Here is an 18,301-nt window from a genome sequence, read left to right on the forward strand (position 1 = left end):
TGTGGGGCAGGCTTTTTGGGCCTGAGCATCACACAAGCTCCCGTTCCTTCCGCAGTGACCCTCCGCTGCAGCCAGGGACAAAAGTGGTGGCTTTGCCAGGACCCGCTCTGGGAAGCGGCAGCCCGGCCCTTACTGCAGCGCCTCAACGGGGGCGGGGCTTTTTTCCCGCTGAAGGGCCGGAGCCTGCCGTGCGAAGCCCAGGCCGGCGCGGGGAGCGGGATTCGATCCGACACTCCAGCCCGCCTCGAAGCGCCGACTCAGGGCTCCCCGCCGCCCGACAGCTCACCCCGAACGGACACGTCCGCTAGCCAATAGGGTGGCAGCATGCCTGCGCGACCCGCCTCGCGGAGGGGCCTGGCCACTGCGCCCCGCTGCAACCAATGAGATGTTGAGAACGCGCATCCCGCGCGCCTGGGGCGGGCCGAAGAGGAGCGGCAGGGAACTCTCCCAATGCAGCGAGCTCCTGCTCAGAATGGAAGTTAAAACGGCCAATAGGGACACGGCGGGCTTGTGACTGGCAGGCGGCTTGCCCAATGGCCGCCCCCACCTCGGAGTGACGGGCGGCGCAGCCAACCGGTCTCCAACGGGCGGGGCGCCCCGCGTGGTTTCCGCTCCTGTTGTGTGAGCGGCCGAATCTCAAACGGCCTCCGCGGCGCTCGCTGTCTCCGGGGCTGGACACCGGTGCTCGGGGCCCGGAGCCCGCCGCCCGCCCGCGGCTACCGCCGCCGCCTGCCTCGGGCCCGCGTGGCGCCGCGCTCCGGCCGGCCCGCGAGCCCCCGCCTCGCTCCGCGCGCGGCCCGGCCCGGCCCGGTCCCGCTCGCCGCGCCTCGCCATGTCGCTGCACGGGAAGCGGAAGGAGATCTACAAGTACGAGGCGCCCTGGACCGTGTACGCCATGAACTGGAGCGTCCGGCCCGACAAGCGCTTCCGCCTGGCGCTGGGCAGCTTCGTGGAGGAGTACAACAACAAGGTGGGCTGGGCCCGCCCTCCCTCCCCCCTTGGGCCCCCGGGCTGCGCCGCGGAGACGGGGGGTGGAGGGGACCTCGGGAGCCGCCTAGTGCAGGAGCGGCCCCGGCTACATCATCCTGGCCCAGGCTGTGCCAAGTGGGGCCTTAAAAGCCTCCAAGGATGGAGAGAGTCCACAGCTCCTCTGGTAGCCTGTTCAGTGCTTCACTGCCCTCCTAGTGAGAGAGTCTTTCTAATATCCAAACTCAACTTCCCTTGCTGCAGTTTGAGACCAGAAGCTGCTGCTTGTGGCTCCAGAGCAAGGCTGGAGGCTCCTGGGAAAAGGCCTAGGTGTTAAAGGAGCCTCCCGACCTGGGAGGCAGCAGGGCCATGCTGCTTCAAGGGGCTTGGGTGGAAAGGCTCTGGCGTGGCACATGCCCGGCTGTGGGCTTCCTAGCGCACTGCTGCACCACCCGGGCAGCCTTGGCAAGCTGTGGAGCACAACTCTTGTGGCTCCCCCTTGTAGGCTTTTGCGAGATTTCATTCCAGTGGGAAAGCTTCATGCAGGGATAAAAGTTTTCACGTTTGCAGGTCCCTTGTTGACTTTCCAGGTCTCCCTCTGCTCCCTTGGCTTCCTCAGGGAAGTGAGTCCTCACTATCTGTCCCTGGCAGGGTGGGCTGCTTCTCCTGTTTATCCACACTGAATACAAGTCGGAAGTCTCATCTTCCAGGCTCACCCTAGCTAATCACTTCTGCAGGCCCTGGTTCAGTCCACTCTGTGCAGACCCCAGGAGCTCCCCATCCTATGGGAAAAATGTGATGCTAGAGATGAAATAAAGGAATAAATATTATAGAGCAGGGCTGTACAAATTCTGAGCCCCCGAGGGCTGCACCGCTGGGGGCCACAGGCTGCACTGAGCGTGACATGCATCTAGATGCTCTTCACCTCCCCACCACTCCCACTGTACTGCAAGCCCACCACAGGCAGTGTCCCACCCCCACAACCCCGGTACCACTCAAGTATGGGCACATGACTTCACCTCCCTTTCCCTCCTGTGTTCCACAACATGGGTGATTTCCCCAGCTGTTGCTTATGCTCAATCCCACTTTGGTTGGGGTCCTGATCCTCCCACCCTCTTCTTCCCTGCATAGCCCAGGACCTGCTCTCAGCGCTGCTCCACTCGCTGGCAGCTAAAGAGTGGAGGTGGGGAGGGAACTTGGAGACAGATGGACGTCCCTGTTACAGACTATGTTGAATGTGGTGTATAGACTGAATTCTTCAGTCATGGTGTGACTTCACTTAAAATCATTAAGTTATTGTCTGTACAGCATTATATAAAGTACTTTCTAAGTTAATTTATTCACTGATGGTTAATTTACTTCTGACCAGCACAGAGTTTAGTTGACAGTTTGGCTTCATGATGTTCTTTTCCTACAAGTGGGGAGTTTTATGGGGGGAGATCCTCTGGGAGCAGAGTAATTTTTAATTAATAATTTTCAAAATAGCCTATGGTGCTACCATCTTCCATTAGTTCCTGTTTTGCTTAAATATCCCATTTGTTGTGAAAGAACCGTGTAAGCAGGATAAAACAAATACACTGAGTGGTGTCAAATGGACTGAAAGTGAAATTTTCTTTTTTTTTCCTTTCAATTATAGTAGTAGGCGTTACTTGTAATAACCAGTGGTACACTTTCAGGCAGAAGTATTTAGGTTTCACTGTTTACCAGCATATGGTGGGAGGGTAAAAACCAACTTGTGTCTCACTGTTTGACAGAAGCTAGTGAAGCTTAACAGGGCTGCTTAATTGCTCATTGTTGGGCCCAGAGAAGTTAGTTTCTGGCTGTCTGTCACCATAACTAATGTAGTTCCAGTTGGAACATACTTTCATTTAAAACCCTATGCAATCAACTTCCTCCAAAAATTCTTTTCCTGATCTGAAAATTTTGAGCCTCATTTCATTCTAAAGGTGAATTCTTACTCATTTAAAAAGGCTTAAATAAAACCTATTTTGGAAGGGCAAAAAAATGCTTTTCATTTTGAAAACTCTGTGCAGTGGATAATTTGACTCTGAATGTTAAAACTTTACAGGACAAAGGATAAACTGATGCCCTCCTTGAAAGATGAGTATAGCGGTAGCCACTAAAAGCCAACTTTTACCAAGTTTCCAGGCTGTGGCACCTGAGATACCAGTATTTCTGTGATAAGTTGACTGATGCTGACTGTTGGACTCTCTGCTGTACCAACACTGTGTCCTCACCTGATATGTATTCATTGACTAGATGCTGTTGTGTCATACCTTCTTGGCGTCAAACCTGAGAGGTTACAATGGTGATGCATTTCATTAAGAGATCAAGGCATTGATTAAAAAGTCAGGCTATGTATGCTATGAGGTTGCAGTCTATTGTAAATATTGTTACTGTAATTAGAAGACCTAATATAATAAACCCCAGCAGTTATTGGACTAGATTGGATTGCTTAAGAGTACTGGCCACATTTTGTGGTCTGGCTGCTGAGAAGTACCAAAAATAAGTTTGTGGTTTGGGGAACAAAGCTGGTGTTATGCCATCTCTATTCCCTAAGACTGGGATCCTCCAAGGGTTCTTGTAGCCTGTAGTAGTCCCATCTGTCTGCTTTTAGGCTGTTCTGCCTTTCAGATTTGAAGTAGTTTTAAAGCATTCAAACTACATGCTGTCCTGCCCTTGCTCCTTACATCTATGGTAGCTGCACACAGAGGCAGTGTTAGGCTGTTTAAATCACTGCTGTCCTATGGACATTCTGCAGGTGGCTCGTTTATACTTGAACTCGGCCAAGTATGTGTCATCTTGTTTTCATTCCCTGTAAGTGCTCGGTAGTGGGAGGCCTACACAGTGTTTCAGGAATTAAAAATCAAGAGTATGAAGGTGGGGCTCAAGTCAGTTTACCATAGTATCAAAAATGGAGATACATGTTTTATGATTCAGTTCAGTTTCTAAAACACCTGAAACAAGACATTTATATCGAACATTTGGTTGTTCCACAAATTGCATCACAGGTCAACAAGTCTGGTACTGTTTAAATGGTATATGGATGTTCCATGTGAATAGTATTAATAATACAATCATCCAAGTAAAAATATTACTGATTTAATGGAGGAGATTGTATTTCTCTTAAAATAGAAATGTAATTATTCTTAAGATTATTGATTCTGACTGTCTACTTGAAGATAGAGCAGAGAGGTACATATTTCTGCACTCCTAGATAGAACCTAGTTGTATTCAGGATATTTGAATTCCATCACTGAGATCCTTGTGAATGACCCACCACAGTTTTGTTTATTTTTAATGTTGCAGAGGGTATCAACATTTTTTAGAAAAAAAAGAAGTCGGGTAGTTCCCACTAGAACAGTGATTCTTAGCCAAAATGCCATGGCATGTTGGAAGGGATGCCTTGAGATCCTTTCAAGGGTGCCACACAATGTTAGCACTGATAGGTATACACACACAATTCACAAGACAAACCCAGAGATTTCAAATAGTAATCCATAGTGTTAAAAATATTTTGACCAGTTGTAGTCTTTCTGAGGTCTTTGCAACGCACAAAATTGCTCTATTAATCTTTTCCATAGTCAAAAAATCTGTAAGAACTAAGAGCCGGAATTTTCTGAGAGGTGCCTTAAATCTAACATGGGATGCTTTGAATCTCAAGTGGTTGAAAACCAGTGCCCTAGATTCTTCATTGTCCTGAGATTCAAATACTCTCCAACTATATAGGGGCATACTAGTTGGAAAGTAGCCCTTTTAAATCTAGTTCATATCTATTCATGGGTATGATATAATCCCTACGGATCATGTAAGACCTTAATTTAAGTCTAATTTGCAATAGTTTGGTAATGTTGGACTGTAAAGTTTGGTCACTCTTTTGATACCTGAGTTTCAGGGATAAGTAGAAATGTTCTAAAGAATAGCTTTATGGAGCAGGTGTCCTTTTACATTAAATGCCAGTTAAGTGTTAGTTGCATAATGAACTCCAAAATATTCCTATTTAGAGGAACAATGAAAATGTCAATGGCTTCTTATTCATATTATGTATCTTTGAATAATATATATGATGTAAATCTTTAAGGGCTTCTTAGAAGCTTCAAAACAGTATTTCTCAATTCTACTACATTTCTTTTGGAAAATACGGACTTCCTTGAGCCATATTTCTAATGCATAATTTTCAATTTTGATGTTTAAAGCATTTTATATTTTTAAGGACAGAACTTTCCCCAAAAAAACTAATATTACCACAGTATATCCTTTTAAATCTTTACATTTCTCCTGTTAAGAAGGGATTCCTTGCCAGAGCTTGAATCAACCTGACAAGCTACAAAAATAAAACAATATTGTAATCCCTTATCCTTGACAACCATCAGACTCTAGCTCTCCTTCCAGACTTAACTAATAGCTTCTTCCCCATGCAGTTTTAACTTAATCAAACCCTACATAAATGCCAACATTTGTGCCACAAATGGCATGGGCAGCCTAGGTATTTAGCACATGGCTGATTAGGGAAGGGATAGGCAGCAGATGGAGCAGGGAACAGAAGGCAGAGCAGGAGATTAAAGGAAGGAGATCAGAGTAGCATTCAGGGAGGATACAAGGATAATTTTTGGTGCACCTGTCAAAAAGTTTGGCCTCCATTGGCTTGTGATGCTTTTGCTAATTATGTTACTTGCATTATAGCCTGGGAAAAGAAGTGCTTTCTTACGTGGAAGTCCCAAAAATATTTAGGACTCCAGATCAGCAACTTAAGTTCAGTTTGAAAAATAATAGAAAGGGGGGGGGGGTGTTCTGCCAGTTGGAGTAATGAGACTCTCAGTCTGCACCAAATAATCTTCTAGACCAGTGATGTTTAACCTTTTGGCCCCATGGGCCAGGTGAGTGGTGTCAGGCCTGTCTGCAGGCTAGATTGGGCCGGGGGGGGAGGAACATGACTGGCTGGTGCTGACCCCTTCCACTCCCTGTGCACTGGGATTGGGTCTCGGGCCCAGAACTGCCCTCATCCACCCCCTGTGCACTGGGATTGGGCCTTGGGAGGCCTGGTGCTTCCTGTTCTCACCTGCCACACCAGGACTGGGCTCTGGAGTCTGGTGCTGCCCACCTGGCCCTGCACACTGGGATCAGGTGCCAGATCCAATGTGCAGGGCCCAGTGCTCCCCATGTTGTGGCAACTTGGCATCAGGGGACCTGTGAGGAGTCCCACAGTCAGATGACATGATACTGTGTGAGATCTGTGAGCCAGAGGTTGAGCACTCCTGGTATAGACTATTTAAGGCAGTCTACAAATAGGGCCATAATTACCTTGCCAGGAACACAGATAGTTGCGAAGAAATATCTGGACATATTTTAAAGGCTAAATGATGCTGTCCTGTCCACATTAGTTTATGAGGAGCCTAAAACAGTAAGTGGATTGTGAAATGACCATTCATATCAACAGGGGCCAAAGATGATAGTTCATAGCACTGACTTTTGAAATACCTTATGGTTCATCAAACTATATGAGAGAAGAAGTATCCTGTTATGAAGATCTACACTGGGGTAGGCAACCCCAGCACATGTGTCAGAGCATGGCATTATGGAGGCATTTTGCTTGGCACTTGTGCCTTGGAGAAGGGGCTGGGGCTGCACTGCCATGGCAAAGATCAGGCCCCTTGCAGCTCCCCCACCATCCTCCCCTGGCATGTCAACATCTTACAAGTCGAGGTTGTGGATGTTTTTGGCATTCTGCCCAAAATTGTTGCTGACCTCTGATCTATACAGCCTGCCTATTTCTCGGTAGGGCTTTTACAGCATTTAGTGAGGTTGAAGATGCCGTTTTAATTTTCTTGGGGATTAGGGTTCAGTTTTCAAAAGTTTAGGAAATGCTGATCAAAGGGGTTGCTCTACACAGAACTCGATGCAATATTTAATTCTTGAAGTGAAAAAAGGACGTGTTTTGGTTCCAGGTCTATATCAGAAAGAATCTGTTAGAATCATTTAGCAAAGTAAAGATGAAAAGTATTCTTTGTCACAGCTGCTACCCACCTGTTTAACTGCTAGAAGCTAAGCATCTTGCTCCACAGGCAGAACATGTCAAAGATGAGTACTTTCTATGCCACAGGAGAAATCATCCTTATGCTGTATTCTAGTTCCTATTCCAAAACACTGCTGGCATGATTGCCGTCTTTTCTGGATTGAGCTTCGGTTTTCTAGGCTGCTTGCATTTTTTAATCTTCTTGAGGCTGTGGACAAAGGCAGTTTCTGGGCCAGATGCGCCCTGATCAGGAAGGCAAACAAGAAGATCCCTGTCAAACCTCATGTTATAATTTCCAAAGTGAAGAGGAAGAACATCTCCTTATTGTTCTCTGTGTATACTCAGCTGGGATGTAACCTACTTGCCCCAAAGCAGTGCCATTCATTTTTCTTTGTTGCTCTCTGTAGGAAAGTAACCGCTTCATAATCAAAGGTATTAAAAGTGGTTACCAAGTCTAACAATTGGTGTGGATGTCTAATTTCATCCCTTGCCTGAAGTTCTACTAATACAGTTTCTGTTTCATAATAAGATCTGTATCCAGACTGACAAAAGAGCAGGGATATTTGAGGCAACAAGGTAGTTGTCATGTTGAAATCTTTAGGACCTCAACTAAAAACTAAAGATGTAATAATTTAATTAGCCAGACTTTACTTTCAGCATTTCTACTTCTGCAATGCATAATTGCATTAAAACAAAAACCAAAAAAATTGTTTGAGATAATTTGTTACCCGTGTCTTCCCTCCCTCAAAAGATAATGGAGTAGGAGACTTGGGAGTATTCATAGGAAATGGCTACCCATTGAGTTCAAAGGAATGAGTCTGATTATTTTTTTGCAAGGAGTGAAAACATATATGGTTCCTAGTATAGCATTATGTATTTACTGGCCAATTGCCTGTCAAGAATGACATGGGGGGAGGGAGGGGCGACAGAGGCCTGAATGTCTCTTCCACCCCTGCTGCTTATTTGCTTATACTTTGATTGGAAAAAAATTATTTAGGCTGAAATAGTCCATGTGTAGTGTATGGTTAAAAACCTGTGTTTTGTAAGGATTTGTGGGGAGGGAAATGTTAAGCTGAGGAAGCTTGAGGAAAATTCCTTCCATCTCTCAATTACAGAGATGTTAAAAGTGTATATATGTCTATAGATATAGAATTTGGCACTAAGCACTCGATCTTAAGTGATCACTTGTTGATCTATATTAGCAGTTCAGTCTCTTACCCTGTAGGCCCTTATGCCAATTTGAAAAGTGTATTTAGACTTTGGGAGTGGAGGAAAAAAGTAAATGGAAAATGGTAGAGGTACACTGATGCATCAGTCTGATATCGGATTGGCACTGGTATAAAGAAAATTGATTGTATCGGAAATCGGCCTGATGTGGCCAAGAATATGGCCAATAAATGCCCATGCATCCGCGCAGCTGCAGTGCAGCATGCAGGCAGCAAGGAACACAGCCCAGCAGCTTGGAGAGCTGTGTGCAGCTGGTAAGTCTGTTGTGGTGGAAGGGGAGGGAAGGGGCATGGGGGCGCAGATCAACACCCCCCATGGTGAGGGAGGGACTGGGGCAGGCACTGCCCAGCTGGGGGCAGGTGGGGCATGGGACGGAGCTGCAGCTTGTCTGGGGGGGGGGGGGTGGAGGGAGGCAGCTCCCACCGCTGCGCACACCCCGGGAGGGCAAGGGGTGGGCGTGCACCTTGGATCTGCACGGGATGGGGCTGTGAGCTTGGGTGGTCCCAGGCTCCTCCCAGCGCGTGGAGGCTATGGGGCTGCTCTCGAGGCTGTGCTTTCAGTGCGTGAGGGCTGCGCTTGGGGCAGGCGGCAGTGGTGCTGGCAGGGGGTTTGGGGGGGGCTGCAGCCTCCCCAGATTTCACCATAGCCCCTTCCCAGTGCTGCCACTGCCTGCCCTGAGCAGAGCCCCTATGTTCCGGGAAGAGCTTGGCACCAGCCACCCCAGCCCACAGCTGCAGCCCATCCCACCCTCCTGGGGTGTGCACAGCAGCAGGAGCTGTCCCCCCCTGCCCTGGATGAGCCACAGCTCTGTCCCCAGCTGGGCAGCACCTGCCCTAGCCATGTTCCCTCCCTCAAGGCAGGGGCCTTGATCTGCCCCCCGACCATGCCCCTTCCCTCACCTCTCCCAGTCCACCACAGCAGACTTACCAGTTGCACACAACTGCATCAGAAATTGGATTGGTATCTACCAATTATACCTCCTTAAAAATCGGCTCTCAGTATCGGCCCCCAAAATCTCAATCGATGCACCCCTAGAAAAAAGTTAGTGATATTAATGAAAATCTAAAATTTGAGTCAAATTGCACCAGTTAAAATCTTTGTATTCATAGGAAGATATGACTACCCATTGAGTGATCCATTGCAATGTACATGTTTTTTTAAATACATTTAACATATGTACAGCATGGACAAGCTAACATTGGTTCAGGATTCTTAACTATTACATCTTTTAACTTTTTGCTACTGCAACATTGTTTTGGTGCAGCTGCTGCTTTTGTTTCTGTGCTGGTTAGATCAGTCTACCACACTTTATGAAGTACAGCTGGCTGAATGGCTAGATGCTTGAGTGCCTCAGGACAGGAAGATAAATGAGCTTGATCATCTTGAACTGCATGTGAAGTAGTATGTGCAAGAGTTACACCTGAGGTTACTCATCTGAGTCATGCGGAAATAAATATAAGACTGTGTGACAGCTGTATTTTAATTTGAGATTTCCAGTGCTTTTCCTCAAAACGACTAGCCAGTACATGGGTCAGAAATAGAATGCTTTCAGGCATTCTGTCCCAGGGTCTGAGTAAAATGCTTTCTGAAATGTAGTTCTGGTTGGAAAGCAGCTAGTTCAAATTACTATTTGTTTTTGTTTCTCCTGTATCTAACTGTTAAAAACCAAAACAACCTACTTTATTTGGTTCCTAGTAGGGGTGCATCAGTTAAAGATTTTCTTGGCCAATACTGATAGCCAATGATTAACCAACCATAGTGGCTGATGCTAATCCAATAACCAATATTTAGTAATAGTGCAAGGCATTTTAAACTACTGACATAAATCCAAAACAAACAAAGAGCAGCACAAATTTGAGCAGAGGATTTTTGCCTCAGCACATGTGCCCAGACATGCACTTTGATGTGGAGCAAGTTGTGCCACTTGTGGCAAAATAACCCTCCCCAGCTCCTCCCAGAACTGCACCCAGAGGGAGCTAGAACCTGGGGCCAGCACAGGTGCTGGTCCCAGCAGTATAAAAAGCTGTCCTGGCAAGCAGCTCGTGGCTACTTGCTCAGGAGCTTCTGGGGCCCAGCCAGTTGGTACTTGGGGACACTAACCTCTTGTGCCAGCTGGACTGCTGAAGCAGCTCTGACAGAGTTCCCTGCACTCTCTACCCACTGCAGCAGTCTGGCAGTGGGGGCTGCTTCCTGGCTATGACCTGCTGCCACCTGTGACAGCATGTGGCCCCAAGGCTGCACACCTGCCAGACCTAGATGAGGACTGCATGGCTGCAGCAGAGGCATCTATAGCAGAGGCATCTGCACCTCTGGGCCAGCTGCCAGTGGGCTGTGGCTGCACAATTGGCCTTTGTGCGGCACTACTGCCATGTGTGCCACCACCCTGCCATATGGGCAGCTATCGCCCAGAAGATGTTCTCAGTGTGATGGACTGCTTTGAACTGTCAAAGCATGTCCTCCTGGCCCCAAGTGGCCAGCAGGTCAGCCACCTCCAGGTGGGTTCCAGATGCCAGCCCTGAGCAGGCTGCTCTGCCTGGGTCCTGCCACTTGCCTCAGTAGCAGGAATCCTGGTGTTCCCTATTTAAAAACTGCAAAATCTCTGATTTTTTTTTTTTTTTTTTTTATCCAAAATTGCTTCTTTTTAAAATTACCCCCAAATCCATGTTCTTCCACAATGAGAGAGAAAGCATGCAGTTGGGCAATGTTTTATACAGTAAAAGCTGCGCTATCTGGCACCTTACAAGCCAGCACGCTCTATTAACTGGCATGCTGGCTTGTAAGGGAAAAGTGAAACCAGAGGTGCCCAACATGGCACTTCCAGTTTTGCTGAGCCCCCACAGCCCAGGGCAAAGCAGCCTGAGCTGCTGAGCCCCCACGGCCCGAGGCATAGCAGCTTGCATAGGGCCTCCCTCCCTGTCCCATGGGGCTGGCGGGAAGGGCAGCGATGTGGTGGGAACAGGCAAAGATGCTTATTTGGGCCACTCAGTTAACCAACATATTTTGTTACTGGCACCCCCCATTCCTCATGGGTGCCGGGTAACAAAGCTTTTACTGTACGTATATTTGCAATGTTAAAGCAATTTGGAAGCCTACCAGTGTCTCTATCATCATAATAAAATAAACTCTAAATATCTATATGTTTGGTTTTGGTTTTCTTATCGTAGAACAGTTAGAGCTTCCCCTGACCCCTTCACTAACTAGGATGTGAAGACAGCTGCGCCTGATATCATAGCTCCTGCCAGTAGGTCTCATCCTGTCTGGCAGCTGGGCACAATGGGTGTGTGATGGGGGGATGTGTTTGCAGGACCAGGGTAGGAAGGGGCATGGGTGAGTGTGGAGGGATGCGTGGGTAGGTGTGGGGGGACTGCGGTGCCGTCTGCTCAGGAGGGGTGGGTTCCCTGCTCCTCCCAGGGCCCCAGCTCTAGCCCCCCCTGCAGGGCCCACAGCTCACCTGCAGCAGCAGTGGCCATCGGGGTGTTCAGGGCCTCCTGGCATAGCCCCCCCTCCCCTCCCCCGCAGGGCAGCACGGTTTGGCCCTGGCCACCTGGCACCTGTACTGTATTGTGTGGGCCCAGTGCAGTGCTGTGTACCTTTGGGCTGCTCGTGGGGACTAACTGTCATGCCGGGCTGGGTCCTGCGTGCACAGAAGCAGCCTGGCCCAATGGCACGTGGGGCCTGTGCACGCAGAACTGGGCCCGGTGCAACAGGCAGTCCCTGTGAGCAGCGTGGGTCCCTGGGTAGGACTGAGCGTCCCGGACCTGGCTGAAGGCACACTGTGCCAAGCCAGGCTGGGCCTGTGCGATATGGCACAGGCAGCACCTGGTGGTAGGCAGGCAGGGCCAAATCATGCTATAGTTTAGGCCCCTCATGACAACCATATTCCTAGACTGTATGGCCTCTGAGAACTGCCTCAAGAATTCCAAGTCTAGCTTTTCCTCTTGGTGTGGTGGTCTGTAGCAGACCCCAACCACCAAGTCCCTTTCCCCTCAACCTCCATGTAACCTAACCCACAATGCCCTAATTTTCTCCTCCTCTGATCCCATTTTGATTAGAGTAGATGTATAATGCTCTTTTACAGAGAGAGCAATCCCACCCCCTTTCCTCCCTACCCTGTCCCTTCTGTACAACCTGTAGCCCTCAGTGTGTACCGCCCAGTCATGGGCAGGGTCCCATCAGGTTTCTGTTGGCCCCACTAAATCAAAGTTATTATCTGCAAGCAGGAGTGTGAATTCTTCCTGCTTGTTCCCTATCCTCCTAGCATTAGTATAGAGGCACTTGAGCTCTCCGAATGGTGCCTTTTGGTGCCTCCCCCACCCCCGTTTTGGTGCCCAAAGGGCCCCTTGGTACTTACTAGGGCTGTGCAAAATGGCACCGTTCTGTTTCACCTTGAGGTTCGACAGAACAGTATTTCAGATCTAATTTCATTTAGAATCGAAACAGGTGTTCCATTCTGTTCCGTTCTGTCAAAACAGAAAGGCTGTTTCGAATTTTGCTGGGGATGGGAAGTCAGCCCAGCTGGACTGACTTCCCATCCCCAGCCTATGGTCAAAATGTTTCAACTTTCAAAACATTTCAACCAGCCTCGTTTTGTTTCAAGGCTATTTCGACAGCCTTTGTTTCCGATTTTGCTGTTTCAACCTCAAAATTGGTCAAAACAGTGTCGGAATGAAACGGCTGGTGAAATTTTGCACAGCCCTAGTACTTACCTGGGATGTATTGCTGTATGTCTCACAGTTTGTAAGTTCGACACTCTCTCCATCTGCCTTCCCATCCCCCATTGTACTTAGTTTAAAGCCTGATGTAGGAGGTCAGCCAACCTGTAAGAAAAGAGACTCTTACCTTTTGTGGAGCGATAAAGCCCGTCGCGTCCCAGGAGGTCTCTTGCATGGAAGTGCGGATTGTGGTCCAGGAAGCCAAAACCCACACAGTGGCACCAACTCTGGAGCCGCAGGTTGACTTCTCTGACACAGGTGACGTGATGCCTACTGCTCCTGCTGACCAGGAGGATCAACGAGAAGACCACCTGTGCCCCGGTCTTCCTAAGCCTGGTCCCCACGCACCCAGAGATTTCAAATAGGAGTTCATAGTATTTAAAACGTTCTGATCTGTTGTGGACTTTGAGTTCTTCACAACAGGAAAACTGTGCTGCTACTCTTCAGTAGCCAAAAAATGAATGAAAACCAAGAGCCAGAATTTTCTGAGAAGTGCCTCGGCTCTAACAAGATTGAGAACCACTGGTTTGAGCAAGTATTTTCAGCCTGGGTGACCTGAGATCCTTTTAAGGGCACTGTGCAGTATTAGAACTGTTAGGTGTGCAAACACCTACATGTCATTCACAAGATAAACGCAGTTGTTTCAAATACTAATCCATAGTGTCAAAAACATTCTGACCTGTCATGGCTTAAGTTAACTTTTGCAAGAAAAAGATTTTTTTTTCCTTTGGTAGAAAAATCAGAGAAACTAGTTTTTTTGGTTGGGGAGGGGGGGTATTAAATTAAGGGAAATTGTGGAGGGTGCTTTGAGTTTAAAGAGTATCCCTGGTCTAAGGGATGGCATCAGTGGCTTGCTTTAGAAGAAGAGGTTTTGCCATGAGCATTGGGAAGCAACCTGCCTCTAGGAACAACTTCCCTTTTAATTCTAATTCTTAAACGTTAGGCTATGTCTCAGAGGCTTAAGCTTTAAACTCCTTTCAAAGTCTCTGTTTTAATGCTTTCTATAACTGTAGATATGCTTGTTTACCCTTACAAATCTCTAATCCTTTTTTAATCCTGCTGAACTCTTGGACTCTATACTAACTTCTGGTAATGAATACCATAAGCTAAGTAATGTTTTTTGCAGAAAGGGCATTTCCTTTGATTGTGGGTTGGCCACTGTCTAAATTTTGCTTAATGCCATTTTGTTCTTGTATCCTGATCAGGAATGTTTGTGCATCCTCTTAAAAGAGCCTGTGGTATAAAGAACAGTGTGTGCCCTTGTGCTTCTTTTAATCTCTGCTAAAGTGAACAATCCCATCTTTTTATCTGAGCATTCTGCCTATCCTCCTAATTTTGTCTCTGAATCTCCTTTCTTTTTGGCATATTCTTTTTGATATGGAGTGGCCAAATCTGAACATATTATCTTGGCTGAGAACATATCCTTGAATTTTATAAAATGGCATTTCTTTGTCTTGTCCTGTTCATTTTATACCACTTAGGTTTTTTTGATTCTTCTGTGTATTGAATAAAGGCTTTCTTTGAACCAGCTGCACTGATGTATATGCCCAGGGTGTCTTGTCTCTTGTTGATATGGCTAATATAGAACCTAGTAAAGTGTTTAAGACTAAATTATTCCCCATGAGTATGCATGATTGTATATTAATGGGGTATAGGTTGTAGCCGTGTTGGTCTAAGGACATAGGCAGACAAGGTTCTTTTATATTAATTATATATTAATTTTAGGGGCAGAGGGTTGTGTGTGTATAAATTTTATATTGCGTATATTAATGCCACTTGAGTGTTATCTACCTCAGTGTTGACAGTGTTTATTTGATTATAAAAGCATAGCTTGATTATTCCAATTTTTGAAACATTTATATTGGCGTTGGGTTCCTGGTCCCTATCTAATGTCGCACCTGTTGTTAAAGCTTGTCAACATGATATGCTTGGAGAAAAAAATTAGAATTGGCATTCCAAGCGATTTAAATTTAACGTTAGGATGCCATACCTATTATCTTTAAATTGCTTACTTTGCAAAACTACAAGCTTAAAGAGACAGTTTTTCATGCCTGTATCTGCTGAAGCCTTAAGGCAGTCTGCACTGTGTGGAAAACTGGATGTATTGATTCCACTTTAAAGGTGTGTCTATGAAATCATTTGTTATTCTGAAAGCAGTGTGACTGGGAGCTAAGGAATAGATGAGTTTATATCTGGCCCTGCTGCAAGCTGCTCCCCTCACTGTCCTTATGTCTTCATCTGTAAAATAAACCTAGTACTTTGGGAGCTAGTACTTCCCCAAAAGAGGAGCTGAGAAGCTATTTATTAAATTTTACAAAGCACTGGGGAATTCCTGTTTGGATGGTCTTTGAGAAGTGTGAAATACAGTAGATGCTAATTTGCAACAACACCTTGTGGCTAAGTACAGACTGTCAAAAAGCCCGAGGCTAAATTGATTAAATCTTCTCAGGTTAATATAAAATGCATAGATTGAACTAATAAGCAGGTGAACAGACAGCACTTTTGATTCTGGAAATGCAGCCACGTGCCTGCAGTGACCCAGGCCAGAAGCCAGGGGGCACTAGAGTATGCCTCCCTGCTCTGCAGGAGCAAACAGCTTTGCCCACCCTGTAAGGGGGGAGGGGGTGTTTACAGGGGAGGTGCAAAGCATCTTTGCATGCTGGGGGACTAAGAGTTAACTTGAATCTGGAGTGGATCTGGGACAGCAGTTCCATAAGCCACTTTAACCTAAATCAGATAAGTCTGGTACTACATACACCCAGGTTCAACTTAAACTGGCTTTGGCCATTTTGAAAGCAGTTTATGTGCATGGAACTTCTGGTATATTATAGATTTCAACTGGTTTCCAGTCACTTAATGTGTAATTTCTGTCCCTAGCCTGAAAAGGCAATAGCTGCTTACAAACAAATGGTTCTGGTAACATTTTCACAGTAGCAGAAACAGCTGCTGCTAAAGAGCAACATTTGTGAAGGGTGAGCAGAATGTTATGATGGCAGTGCATGAGCATGTCCTTTCACCTCCTTGCATCAGGTCACAGTAGTTATTTTTGTCAAGAAACAGACCAAATGCCAAGAAGCCTCTTGCTTAAAGAAAAAATTAAGGGTGTCAAGCTCCCGAGTTAATCAAAGCCAAGTTGGAGTCAAATAGGAGTTGCACAAGTTGGTTGCTTGCAGAATCTGGAAGCAGAGGGATCAGCTTTTTTGACTGAAAACAGGCTGGTGAAAAGCTGCGATAAGCATGAGAGCATGAGAACGAAGGAAAACCTCCTACTGCTGATGAGGTTGTTCTTGAACCTTGTGGAGCGGAGGCACACAGCTTTCTGAGAATGCATTAAAAGAAAAGGCTGTTCTGTTTGCTGCTTCAGTTTTAGTTGCATGTGGCAAGTAATCATTGTTTTTTATCAACTGGAAAATATGCATCACTGCCACTTAAAAAAAAAAAAAAAAAGCGTTAAGAGAAACAGATAGCAGATAAGCCAGCTGAGCATCCGCAGAGTGAAAGACTTCCTCACCTTCTTGAGAAGTTTCCCACAGATGACAGCAGATGAAACAAGACTTTACTGAAAGGCTTCTGTAACAGGATTTGTAGAAGAAAAGGAAAAGCCAGAATGTGGGAAAGTTTCAGAGGACGGTAACTGTGATCATCTGTGCTCTCCTGTTGCTCTTGATGTAGACTCCGGTTCAGACGGTTCTGAAATCCATGAGTTTGCTAGGTGATGCTCCTCTTCTTCAAGTATGGCAGTGTAATGCCAAAAACAATTTTCAGCCATTCAAGAAGAGTAAATTTGTTCCAGGGAAAGAAGAAGATATGGAAGTGTCTCATAACCCTCTGAATAAAGCTATATTTCCTAGTAACATGACAGAAGAAGGCTTCACCTGCTATGGCTATGGATGAGAACCTGCTACTGTTTAGAGAGCCAACTGTTAAGGAGTTACTCAATGCTACAGCTGCTGCAAGGCCAGAGAAATGAGTTTGAGTTGAAATAAGGTACACAAGATGCTGAGGATGATTTTTCTGAAGTTCTGTCTCTAACAAAACCAGGCATTTAAAAAACTTCAAATACAGTACAGTACTTCTGACACTTAGGGCTTAGGACTTTGAATCCCATCTTGAAAATAAAACTGAGAAGCAAATCAAACTGAGTTGTCACCAGATAGAAGTGAGTTTATCTGTTTTAAATTGGGTAACAGTTAATACCCAAATGCAGCCATACTTTTGTAATGAAAACTCTATATATTTTTCAATGCACCGGTGAAACTAAACAGCAACTATGCACCAGAGTGAACTCTCGTAGAAATAATATAAAGGAGGGGCAGGGGGGACAGTATTAGAAGCATATTTTTTCACAGAACAATCACTCTCTCTCTTTATTTTGCTCATACAAATTTCAGAATAAAAATTCATAAACTGGCTGGACACTAGGGCTGCTTGCAGATATTTAAAAAAAAAACGCATTTTACTGAGAGCAGCGCACTACTTCAACCTGGCTCCACAGCGTCTGTATAGATCAGGCGCTTCAGCAGGGCTTTGATGCTTTTAGCTAAAACTGATTCAGTCAGTTTTAAATAAGCGCCAAAAAACCCCCACTAAAGCGCCAGATCTATACAGACATTAGATGAGCTGGGTCCAACTAATGCACTGCTTCTTCTGGGCATGCATTGGGCTTAGCGGGGAAACATGCTGAGTTTAAAGTAAAGCACCGGAGTGTGGGATTTTTGTTGTTGTTTTTGTTTTGTTTTTTAACAAGTCTGCAAGCAGCCTAAGAACCAAGGACTAAACATTGATGGCACATTATATTTTACCCAGCTCTGGAATTCTTTCCAAACAGGAAAGGTGAGAATGACCCTCCCCCCTTTTTGATAGGCCTTGATCTTCCAGTAATCACCTTCTTTTCTTCTGCTAATTGTGCGCATGCAACCCCTGAGAATTTCTCTCACCCTCTCCCCTCTGCTGTTTTTCACTGTGTTGTGCCTGGTTCTTGTGATCAGAGAGACCTGAGGAAGAATGCATTTGAAAGCTTGTCTAACTTTATCCAGACTACATAGTTGGTCCAATAAAAGATATCACCCTAAGAAATCCTTGCCCCTCACATAATTTCTGGACTGAAACTGCTACAACATATTTCTTTTATACTAGAATGATATTCAAGACTGAACAGTTCTTCTTTTCCTTGGCATTTATCCCCAAGCCTTAAGGTTAGCCCAGATAGTTACAAAAAAAAAAAAAAAAAAGACAGGAATAAAACACAGCAACTGTAAGATGAAAGTCATTTTCTTTGCAATGCAGTTTGCTAAGTAGGCAGCATGCCAACTCTTTTGCTGTTTGAATTTGAGGCTTACTGAAGTTGCAACAGATGGCCAGTAGGAGAAGCTTTTCTATGTTG

The 18,301-nt window shown here is 46.0% G+C and overlaps 1 protein-coding gene across 1 annotated transcript in view; it reads left to right on the forward strand.

Moving 5' to 3' along the window:
• Positions 1 to 623: 623 nt before the first annotated feature.
• Positions 624 to 18,301, forward strand: part of DCAF7 (DDB1 and CUL4 associated factor 7) — a 45,723-nt gene continuing 28,045 nt past the window's right edge. Inside the window, exon 1 of the mRNA XM_006271570.4 lies at positions 624 to 970. Coding sequence (XP_006271632.1) covers positions 833 to 970 — 138 coding nt within the window. The 5' untranslated portion in view covers positions 624 to 832. The remainder of the gene's footprint in view (positions 971 to 18,301) is intronic.

Source organism: Alligator mississippiensis, chromosome 4, assembly GCF_030867095.1.
Source record: "Alligator mississippiensis isolate rAllMis1 chromosome 4, rAllMis1, whole genome shotgun sequence".
In the NCBI taxonomy this organism is placed as follows: domain Eukaryota; kingdom Metazoa; phylum Chordata; order Crocodylia; family Alligatoridae; genus Alligator; species Alligator mississippiensis.